The sequence below is a fragment of the Triturus cristatus genome, chromosome 3_2 (genome assembly GCF_964204655.1).
Source record: "Triturus cristatus chromosome 3_2, aTriCri1.1, whole genome shotgun sequence".
NCBI classification, from domain to species: Eukaryota; Metazoa; Chordata; class Amphibia; order Caudata; family Salamandridae; genus Triturus; species Triturus cristatus.
In genome coordinates, this window is record NC_140584.1 from 1,167,082,530 (window position 1) to 1,167,094,587 (window position 12,058).

At 47.2% G+C, this 12,058-nt stretch overlaps 1 protein-coding gene across 2 annotated transcripts in view; it reads left to right on the forward strand.

Annotated features, from left to right (window-relative positions):
* Positions 1–12,058, forward strand: part of VIL1 (villin 1) — a 189,825-nt gene that overhangs the window by 115,686 nt on the left and 62,081 nt on the right. For both annotated transcript variants that reach the window (XM_085650036.1, XM_085650035.1), the window contains exons 12-14: positions 265–402; positions 9,594–9,752; positions 10,294–10,473. In XM_085650036.1, the coding sequence (XP_085506162.1) occupies positions 265–402; positions 9,594–9,752; positions 10,294–10,473 (477 nt within the window). The remainder of the gene's footprint in view (positions 1–264; positions 403–9,593; positions 9,753–10,293; positions 10,474–12,058) is intronic.

A 12,058-nucleotide genomic window follows, 5' to 3' on the forward strand; every position in this document is an offset into this window, starting at 1 on the left:
TCACCCTTCCATACCTCACGATGTTCACCCTTAGATACATCACAATGCTCACCCTTCCGTACCTTGCAATGCTCACCCTTCCATACCTCGCAATGCTCACCCTTCCATACCTCACGATGTTCACCCTTAGATACATCACAATGCTCACCCTTCCGTACCTTGCAACGCTCACCCTTCTGTACCTCGCAACGCTCACCCTTCCGTACCTCGCAACGCTCACCCTTCCGTACCTCGCAACGCTCACCCTTCCATGTCTCTCTGCAGGTTTGGCGAGTGGAGAACCTGGAGCTGGTGCCGGTGGAGAAGCGCTGGTTAGGTCATTTCTATGGCGGCGACTGCTACCTCATCCTCTATACTTATTTGGTCAACAACAAAAAGCACTACATCCTCTACGTCTGGCAGGTGAGATGCACGTGATCGCCTAACTGTATTCGACTTCCCCAGGTTATCTTCTGTTATTGGCTGGGTCACTCAATGGTTTGTATCTCACTCAGTTATACCTATTACTACTCTAACTCAATTCTAGAAGCTTGCAAGCTTAACTCATGATTTTCTGTCATCTTCCTTTCTCGCTCATTGATGCCAGCTTGTAAGTTTACCGCGTGCAGTAATGTCCTCTCCTTGCCTCATTCATTGTGTGACAAGCAGATGGCACAGGGCTGGCAATAACTTTGGGCTATGAAAGAAGAGAGGAGTGCTTATCAATAAGTTGCTGTGGCACATATCACGCCATCCCTAGTGACATGAACTGCTCCATGATACAACCTGGCGATGCTGAAATGTAGAAATGTATGTACCACCAAATGCCCAATGGTGTCCCGCCCCAGCCCCTGAGGGTCTTTTTATATTTCTGCTTCATCCAGGATTTCTTTTAGTTTTTCGAGGCGTGCTATTGCAATTGAGATCAATCTTTTGGTGGTGTTATGGGAAACAGGTCAGTTCTCATAACACACATAGCAACATCAGTGGTTTTATACACAGCAGCATTCCTGGTGGCTGAACTAGCCAGGATATTACCCCTTGAGATATCATAGTGAGGATACTGGTGCGTGGCACCATTCACCACCACCACCTTCTTAGATACCCGTAAGGCAATTAAAAGGTTTTGAACATCCTAATACGGGTTCTGGCTAATGTTACTATACCCATCTGCAGCCAAAGGAGTCCAAAGTTGTGAGTTACTCGAATGTGTGTACACAGTCATTTCATTGGCTAAATACAGGCACCGCAGAGAGAAAGAAGCTCTGAAGCTTAGACAGATCTCACATTTGGCAAAGATAATTCTCCGCAATCTGAAACACGGTGCACACAGCATAACGAGCACCTGGGACACCATCATTGTTTTTGAGACATGATCCATAATAAACTATATTAACTCACTGTTAGACCTGGCACCATTGGCGTGGGTCTCCCTTCCATTTTTCGCTGTTGTCTCCTCTGTTTTTGCTGGTAATAGATGCTCTGGGCGCTGTGCCACTGCCATTCAGTGCCACAGCGCGAATCGAATGCTCCCTGTGTAAATATGACATGTGAATTGGTATATCCATGATTGGCTTATTTGGTTTACCTGTTAGTCCCTAGTAGCGTGGCCTGTGTGTGCCCAGGGCTGGTAAACCAAATGCTGCTGGTGGGCCTGCAGCGCTGGTTTGCCCCACCCACAGAAGCAGCTTGTAAAGTGTGTCTCAGACCTGCCACTGCAGAGTCTGCATGCAGCTCAGAACTTCCATCTTGGCTGTGAAGTGCACCCACTTCCCAGGCCCTGAACCTTCCCTTGGCATCATGTAAGCCACCCCTATGGTAGGGTGCATTGTATGTGTAAGGTAGGACCTGCTCTGATATGTGTAGCATGTCCTAGTAGTAAATTACACCCAATTTTGTTTTTCACTACTGTAAGGCTACCTGTTCTCCATAGGCCAGAATGGGAGGTTTGACTGTTACATTCTATAGTCCTAACTGACCCAAAGAACATGGTAGAAAAACGAATTTAGTATGCCTGAGCTCAGAATATTAAAATACATCTTTTAGTGAAGTTTATTTTTATATTCTGTGTTTGAAAATACCACTTTTAGAAAGTAGGTTTTCTTGCCTAAGCCTTCCAGTGTGCTCTGCTGTTATGTGTATTGGCTGTCTGGTTTTGGAGGGACAGGGCAGGCTGAGTCAGATCTGGGTCGAATAGAGAGGTCTGCAGTGGAGTATGGGGAGGGGTAGCTCCTGGACCTGAATAGGGCTGTGCCTGGCAAGGTGGATGCTGGCTCCACCTCACACTGTGCGTCTGAGGGCAGACCCCCTCTTTCTGAAAGGAAGGATGCAGCCTGGTAAACAAAGTGCTCCAGGACTGGGCAGAACTGGTTCTGGCTGGGTTCAGTGACTTGTAGCTTCTGAGAACAAAGACTTTTGGGGTATAATTATCTGTGCTGAAACCCCTACAAATTGTATTGCTCCTAGACAACAAGAAGAACCTCTGTCCGTGTAACTGAAGGATTCTGCAGGAGAGGACTGTCCTTGTGCCTGTGCGCTGTTTCTTGGACTGGCCTGTAGTGGTTACTACTGGACTTGGAAGAAGAGGAAAAGGACTTTGAAGGGACTTTTATTTTTGCTACAGCAAATACCCAAGGGCTAGGAGAGAGCTAGCCTCCTGCAGGAGTCTCAGGCACATCAGACTCCACCACCAGCCTCCTGTTTCCTCCCAGCGAGGATTTCTATCTGCAGGTGAGGCTCCTGTGAGTTCCAGGGCCTCTAGATCTACTGTGGAGTGCTGAAAATCGTCGCTAACGCCCGTTTGCGATCTGCCGCAGCTGAAGAGCGTAAGGAAAATCATCGCGCTGCTGCCGCTGAGTGCTCGCTACCAGAGATCATCGCATCACCTGTTTGCGGGCTGCCAAAGGCTCGCTGACTTAAAGATTATTGCATCACCTGTTTGCGGGCTGCCAAAGGCTCGCTAACCAGAGATCATCGCATCGAGTTCATCGCTTCACAACATCGCAGCGCGGACGCCGAGCGTCCGCTATTTTCATCGCATCGCATCAGGATCGTCGCTCCCTTGCGGAGTGCCATTTCTTTTCATCGCAACAAGATCGCACACGCAACAGGCTCGGCGCATCATCCTCCCTTCGCGGCAAGGATTTCAGCGCATCTCTGGCTTAGCGTGGAGAGGTTTGTTGCTTTGTCCTGCACACAGATCAGCGCATCATCCTCCCTTGCGGCAAGGATTCAATGCATCGCTGGTCACGCGTGAGGAAAATCATCGCTACAACTCCTTAGTGACATTTTGGTTGCTTTGCTACAGAATCCAGGTAGTTTGTGAGTAAAAGGGTCGCAGAGACCACTGCCTTGAACTGAACTCCTCTTTGCACACTTTGAACTATTTTTGCAGCATTTCAAGAGTAAGGTTATCAAAGGGTGTAGCCCGCTTACTCTGACTTAGGAAGAAGGGTCCCTACTTGGACAGTGGCCAGCCATTGCCAACTAGAGACCCCCATTTCTAACACTCACAGTGAAGAATAGTAGATCAGTTAAATCCACACGGGGCTTGGTTACATGCGCAGTGACGAGGAGGCCATCATGGGGTTCCCCCACCTCATTTGTGGGCATCAAAGGGGCAGGGTTCGGGCTGGACACCAGCTCATGGTAATGTGGGAAGTGGACAGCAGTAAAATGTCATGCTGGGACAACTGAGTTGTAGAGAGATGCTGGGTTTTCATAGTGAGGGGGAGCTAAACCACAGAATGAGGCCCAGCGGTAGTTAGATGTGAACTCATTTCATCATATCAGATGCTTCAACAAGATCAGTGGCAGCTTTCACACACAGTAAACGTGGTGGGAGCCCCGCCGCAACCAGTCCAGGGTTGAAGAATAAGAAGCTATGGTCTTTTTTGTGATCCTCATGACTCTGTACCAACACTCAGAGGAGAAATCCATAACCTTCATGACAACACAAAGTAGAAGGTTTAGCATATCCAAGGAGCCCTAAAGCAGGTGAGAAAGTGTGTGCCACCTACATTTTCACAAATGCAATTTCCACTTCACTAGATCACTTCAAGGGCTTAAAGGTGTCTTTTGTGACATAATCTTGCAAAGGCTTCACCATTGCAGAATAGCCCAAGATCCAGTGTCTGCATGCCCAAACAAGGTAAGCACCTGGGAGACAGTTACACAGCAGCACAATGTATGCGTAACTTCAACTCGTTCAGAGGAGAGGTGGTGTTTACCAGCAGAGATTTCATGCCTGAGGTATCTCACGCAGGGAAGGCAGAACTGCAATCTCTCCTTTGAAGTCTTCTGCACTTTATTAACCAGTGCAGGAAGGAGACAGATGGAATCCACCTTGCATTGATATAGAGTAACAAATGCCAAAAGCAAATTGTCACCATGTTGAAGTACAGGAGCTCACCGGGGAAAAAAGCAAACTATCTAGATCCCTCTTTAGGGCTTGTGAAAAGATTCAGGGGGCGCTCCACAAACCCTTGACGAAGTCTTTTCATTGAAAGTTGGGATCTTTTTTAATCTAAACAAGAAGATACAGACTCTACTCATACCTGGGGATGGAGAAGAAAGTGGAACAGAAAAAACCACAGTAAACTGTTGGGTGTTTAGGGGGATACAAGAAAGGATGGAGGAGGGGTTAGGGAAAACAAGGGAAGGGGTAGCGTGGGAAAATGTTATTATTAAAGGCCTAATGTCTTGAACAATCCTGTATGCGCTGGTTTTTCCTGCCTTGCGGATCTGGAGAATCGAATTATTGCACTTGTTAACAACATAAAGTACATGGTGGATCCCTTCCTCCATCTCAGGTTTCAACAGGTACTGGGGTATCTGGTACTGGGGTATCTGGTACTGGGGTATCTGGTACTGGGGTATCTGAGTACCTTCTTTTGAGGACCAACCTTCACCTTCATCAGTTTCATTGAAGACATAAACCCCACACTGTTGACCCCTGTGGAGACATGGCAGTTTTACTCACATCACTGTGGGAATGTATGCTGTCACACAATAGTGTGAGTAGCCTGTTTTCTTGTTGACAGGGTATATTTAAGAACACCGCTTCCGGAGTACAAAACATACTACAGCTTAATTTGCAAATACTATCTCTGCCTATCAGATTAGCTGGGGAAGTTGGGCCGAAGACCTCCAGGCCTCCAAACGAACCTCTAGGGTCAAACACACTCTGAGGTTTCTCCCAGAAATGAATAGGGTTTTCTCTGATATTAGGGAATTATTTCTTAATGCTCATTAAATCAGAAGGAGTCCAAGGGACGTGGACTATAATTCTAGCACCGCCCTCGGGCAGTCCCCCAAGAGAGGAGCGTAGAAGAGGACGGGCCCTGGTCAACAGTGTCACTTGAACAGGGAGAAGGGAGACATCTTCTTGAGAAGTGTTCATCAGTCTGCCTCGAACTTTCTATGGTAGTAGTAGGGCCTCATTCTGCACCGTCTCTACACCCCAGAACGGACTGTACACGGGGCCTGGACTGATCCACACTAGTGGAATCAGACTCTGTCCTACTCGCTCGCACCCCTCCACCCGGCACTTTATTGCCAGTCAGTCATATTGCAGCACTTACACAGCCCAACATTATTCAACGTCTGCATGACACCAGGCCTGTTGGTTGGCATCCCGCCAAACATTTGGGGTTCTACAGTAAAGGACCTGTGTGGTTCCTCCTGCAGTGTTTCTGACAACCTGGGGTATACTCTGTGACATTTGTCCTTGTTGTGTGGGCCACTGAACGTGAGGAACCTGTGGGGGTTGTTGGGGACCCCATCGCATCTGCTGTGGCCCCATCTGCCTCTGTGGAACGATCCATCCTTGTACTTGCTCATTGTTCTTTTTCACTCTACATTCCCTCGCAAAATGACCAATATAACCACAATAATAACATCGCAGTCCTACCCTCTATCCTCCTTGTCTCCTTCCCTGTACTGGTCCTTGGCCTCCTGGAAAATCCTCCTTGTCCCTTTCTCGTGTTACTTACTGGCTGCCCTCCTGATGCCAGCGCAAGCACTGCAGTTGTGACGGCCATTTTTGGTGATGCTACAAGTGCCCCTTCTGTACTTGATTTTTTAAAGTTTCTCTTGCACCAACTTAGCTGTGGCCATTTCTGCCTGCTCTGTCCTTTCTTTGTCTTTTTCCTCTTTTTCTTAAAATAATCATTTATTACATGGGCTTGTATTTCTGGCCACGGTTTAGCCTCTATTCCCACTACATCATCTAGACTTGCTTGTATGTACGTGGGCTGACCTCGTTTCAATACATTTTTTCTTGTCCCTCAAAGCACTGCACTTTAAAAATTCAAGATGGAGGAATCCTCTCCAAGAGAGTAAGACCTGGCTAAACCAACCCACTGCTGTGGCTCATTTCCATTAGTCCTCCCCTTGCCCTTCTGCACATTTCTTTCCTGGCCTTGCCATCCGGCTGGGGGTACAAGGTGTAGGGGTAGGTAGACCTATCACTCCTTTTTCTTCTGCTCTCTCTTTGAAGACCAGCTTGATTTACCCAGCCCCCTTTTTCGACCTATCCTCTGCAGCTGCAAAGCTCTCTACTCTCTGACCCACGTATCACCTCATCAAAGCAACTTGGCTTAGCCTCTTAAGGCTGACCAATCACGAGAGGCCACTAGAAGGCTGGAGTTCAGCTTACAGAAAAGGTCTATAACTTCTTTTCTGCACTAGTCATGATAAATTCAGCAGTGGCGAGTTGTGGTTGTGTCCCTATCAATCTTTCAATCTTTGAATGACATGTTCAGCCCCTTTCTAGCAATAATTACATCTAAATAAAAGATTCTAATGTTAGCCTATGGAGCTAATAATATACAATGGGGAAACGGAATTGGCAGTTTTTCCCTCATCAGGGCTTATAAAACATATTTATAATGTCCCTGCTTACAGTTACAAGGCACCCCACCCCTGGGGCACCTAGGGTAGACCTTATTGGTGACTTATGTGTAAAATGAGGTAGATTACCCCTTTGGGATGTACCTTTACCACCAAAGTTGAATTTGCATGTAATTTATTTTTAAAGACAGTCGACAAATCAAGGCTTCCAAAAAAATGACAGCAGGTACACAGCAGTGCACACACCAGTCAGCACAGTAAATCTACTGGGCCTCTAAACTCCATTGCCCTATTACATACTAGGAATTTATAGGTAGTTTGCATGTCACTTGCCCCTATTACATGCTAGGGACTTACAAAGTCTGTCATTGCGGATTGTAATTATACCTAATTACCATATACCTTTTTCATCAGAGCACTGGCCTGGGCCTGTTTAGCAGCGTCTAGGGAACAGTCAGAGTCAGTTACCACCAGTATCACTAACATAATGGGGGTGAACAGGGCAAAAAGGATGACTTTCTTGCCCCTTCGTCCCCCAAACGAAAGGTAACTAACCTACAACTTGGTAGTCCTCATCAGATAAGTGGAAAAACCTGGAAACTCCATCCACATTGGCATGGTCAACCCCGGGTCTGTGTTCCACTGTGCAGTCAATCCCCGGTATGTTATGTTAATTTAATTTAATTTATAAAGCTTTCAAATCACCCTTATGGGGTATAGAGAAATTGATACCTCAGTAGCTTTGGATTCTCCCCCCTCATCTGCATGAGCCATCTGAGAGGTCTTTGGTCAGTTTTTTCACGGAAGTGAGTACCAAACAGGTATGGCCTGAGCTTTCTCAGGGGACAAACCACAGCAAAGGCTTCCGTCTCAATGGCACTCCACCTTTGTTCTCTGGAGAGAAGTCGGCTGCTAATGAAGGCACCTGGCTGATCAATGCACTCCTCATTTACCAATGCCAACACTGCCTCAATCCTTTGTTCTAAAGCATCTGTCTGGACCACAAATTCCTTTATGTAGTCAGGGGTCAGTAACACTGCTGCTGAACACATAGCCTCTTTCAGAGTGTCAAAAGCCTTTTGACACTCTGGGGTCCACATAACTTTCTTTGGCCTCTTCTTTGAAGTGTGTTCTGTTAGGGGAGCCACAATGGTCCCATAGTTCTCAACAAACCTCCTATACTACCCAGTCAGACCAAGGAATGCCCTGACCTGAGTCTGGGTAACAGGAGCTGTCCAATCCAAAATGATTTGGATTTTGGCCTGAAGAGGTTGTACATGGCCTCCACCTAGCAGGTGGCCCAGGTACACCACATAACTCTGCCCTATTTGGCACTTTCTGGCCTCAATAGTCAGGCCTGCCTGCTGCATGGCTTGAGGCACATCCCCCAGGTGGTTTAAGTGATCCTCCCAGGTGGACCTAAACACAGCTATATCATCCAGATAAGCGGCACCAAACTGCTCCAACCCAGACAGGACCCTGTTCACCAACCTTTGTAAGGTGGCAGGGGTATTCTTTAAGCCAAAAGGCATTACTTTGAGCTGGTAATGCCCCTCTGGTGTGGAGAATGCAGACCTCTCATGTGCTCCTTCAGTGAGGGCAATCTGCCAGTAGCCTGAAGTCATATCAATTGTACTCACACACTTAGTAGCCCTTAACCCATCAATGAGCTCATCAGCTCTAGGTATAGGGTAAGCATCTTAGTGACTGCATTCAGTCCTCTGTAGTCCACACAGAATCTGAACTCATTATTTCCCCCCGGGGATTGGGTTTAGGCACCAACACCACCGGGCTGGCCCATCGACTGTCAGAGGGCTAAATTACCCCCAACTCCAGCATCTTAGCCACCTCAGCCTTAATACTGGCTCTGGCCTAGTCAGACAACCTGTACAGTTTATGTTTGACAGGTGGTCTGTCACCAGTATCAATGTGGTGCACACACCACTCAGTGGTACCTGGGGTTAAAGTGAACAGACCAGCAAATTGCCCCAGCACCTGCTTGCAGTCTCTATGCTGTGGGTCTCTCAATTTGGGGTAGAGTACAGCTCTCTCCACTGACTCATCTTGTACATTGTTGGAGATTAAAGTCGGGCACTGGTTCAGATTCCTCCTCTTCTCCCTCATCTGTGACCAGTAACATGGTCCTGTCTGTCCTGTCATGGTAGTGTCTCAATCTATTGACATGCAGGACTCTATATGGGTTCCTGGGTTGTCAAGGTCTACCCGGTAGGTAACGTCGCCCTTCTTTTCAATTATTAAATACCTAGTCCACTTGTCGTGGAGGGCCCTAGGAGCTACAGGCTCCAATACCCACACCAAATGTCCTGGAGTATACTCGGGCATTGCAGCCCTCTAATCATGCCAGTGCTTCGTGAGCTTCTGGCTGGCCTCCAGATTCCTGCCTGCCTTGTACATGTTATTCTGCCATCTACTCATGGCATATTACCTTCCTCTGTGCTGTAGGCTTCCTGCCTCCCTTTATACTAATGTCACCCTACCTCCCTCAGTGCTGCAGACTTGCTAGCCCCTCCATACTGATGACCCCCTGCTTCTCTCCGTGCTGTAGATTTACTAACTGTCTCTGTACTAATAATACCCTGCCTCTCTGTGTGCTGTAGGCTTTTTATTTACCTATGAGACAAATATGTATTTGCTTTTTATGTGTTAATAACTTCCTGGCATCCTCTGTGCAGCTCTCAACTCACTCAGTACCTCTTTGTCCTTCCACTGCTACCTTCTTACTGTTCCCCTTACTTTTCCAGGGTCGACATGCTTCTCAAGATGAAATAACTGCCTCAGCCTTCCAGGCGGTTACCCTGGATCAAAAGTATGAGGGGCAGCCAGTGCAAGTGCGCGTGCCAATGGGCAAAGAGCCTGCCCACCTCATGGCCATCTTCAGAGGAAAACTGGTGGTTTATGAGGTGAGGGATGAGTACACCTGGCAGGGCCTAGAAGAGTGAGTGCTAGAGAGCAGCTGGCAGGCCCAAAAAGAGTGAGTGAGTGAGTGAGTGAGTGAGTGAGTGAGTGAGTGAGTGAGTGAGTGAGTGAGTGAGTGAGTGAGTGACAGTAAACATCTGATGTGCTCTGGAAGTTTGACTCAGTGAATGAGTGAGTGATGAGTAAGTGAGTGACAGTAAACATCTGGCAGGTCCTTAAAGTTTGATTGAGTGAATGTGAGAGTCAGTAAGTGAGTTTGTGACTAAGTGAGTGGCAGTGACCAGCTGATAGGCCCTAGAAGTGTGAGTGCATGAGTGAGTGAGTGAGTGAAAGGCAGTAACATCTGGCAGGCCATTTAAGCTTGAGAGAGTTAACAAGTCAGTGAGACCATGGGTGAGGGAGCAAATGAGTGTGTGGCAATGAAAATCTGGAATGCCCTAAACGATGAGTGAGTGAGATGTGTACCCACAGAATGGTGACCAGAGTTGAGAATTCATGACCTCCTTCCTTTCATGTTCTCTGCAGGGCGGTACCTCACGAGCAGACAATGATACTCCCGATCCCCCTATTCGACTCTTCCACGTCCACGGCACCAACGAGTACAACACCAAGGCTATTGAAGTGCCTGTTCGTGCGAGTTCGCTCAATTCCAATGACGTCTTCGTACTAAAGACAGTCTCACATTGCTACCTATGGTACGGGAAGGTAAGTCATGGGACATCCCACTGCTGCTACTTGTCATACGGAGAGTTAATGTTGGGGTACTACACTGCTACCTGTAGTATGGAAATGTAGGCGTGAGGATGGTACCATACTAACCGTGCAATTACAAGGCTAAAGAATAGGCTTCCATTGAACATGAAATACATCACCACTCAGAAACAGACACCTGCCAAACGTCATCAGTTCAATCCTCAAAATAACCCCACTGTAACTTCCTACTATGAACTGTAGTGCCTTCTATGAGACAGAAACCAAAAAGTGGCACATGATAGAAGCACAGTTCACCCTATTTTAAGATGCCAGAATCACTGCAAGTTATTGGACCACCAGACATTGATAGCAGAAACCTAACCAGAGCTGCATGTGAAACCTCAACATATTCCTATCATAAGACTTACCAGAACCCTCTGAGATGGAAGGCAACAAAGCATCATCAAGCAGAACCCCCAACCCATCCATTTTAAGAAATACAGGATCACTCTGAGAAGGAAAACACCACAAGAAATAACTTCAGATCTTTCCTGTTATTTGACACCCAGCATTACTCAGAATTGGAAAAACCAAATACAACCAAAAAGAGCCTCTCCCTTATAAGACATTTTGGGGCATATTTACAAGCCCCTATCCCCACCACGACGTCACTTTCAGTGACGTTGTGGTGGCGATAGAGGCTTTGCCTTATTTACAAGGCAACGTTAAGCCACTTAAGATGGCTTAACGCTGCCTTGTAAATAAGGCCCCCTTTCACGCTATGCTTAGGGTGAAAGGGGAGGACAATGGGTGTTGGGTGGGCGTTCCACCGCAACACGCATTGAGTTTGATGCTGCCCCCTATTAACAAGGGTAGAGTAAATAGGAGGCAGCCCCAAAATTAAGACCCAGGCAAGCGAGGAGAAAGGCTTTATTTCTCCTCGTTTTTGCTGTTTCCATGTGTGCTGCCTTGTGCAGCACACATAGAAACAGCAAATTGCCTATGATTGTTAATGTGCAGGAAGGTGACCCTTCCTGTGCATAAACAATCATTTTAAAAAAATGCTGTTTTGTAACATATATGTGCTGCATTAAGCAGCACACATATAAGTTACAAAATGGCATTTAAAGATTGTTGACGTGCAGGAAGGGGGACCCTCCTGCACATAAACCATCCTCCCCCCAACGCAGACACCCTTGCACTATGGTGCAAGGGTGCCTGCGTTGGCGCAAGGCAGCTCAACTCAGCTCCAGCGCTAGGGGAAATGCAGGGGTGTGCTGCATTCTTCCGAATACAACATATCCCTGCGTTTTCAGAATGGAGAAGCGTGGCGTTAGCAATGTTTGCTTAACGCCACGCTTCTCCATACTGCTGTAAATATGCCCCTGTGTCTCTCATAGTTAATGTCCATCAAACACCATCAGAATGAGCATCAAAACTCTTCTAATGAATACAACACCGCTCAAAGGAAGAGGACCACCAAACAACACCAGGGCAATCCTCAAAAACACTCCGAGGAAGACTCTTATCACCTCTCAATCATATAGTAGGACTCTGAGAGGGAGGTCACCAAACACCACCAGAAGGAGCTCAAACC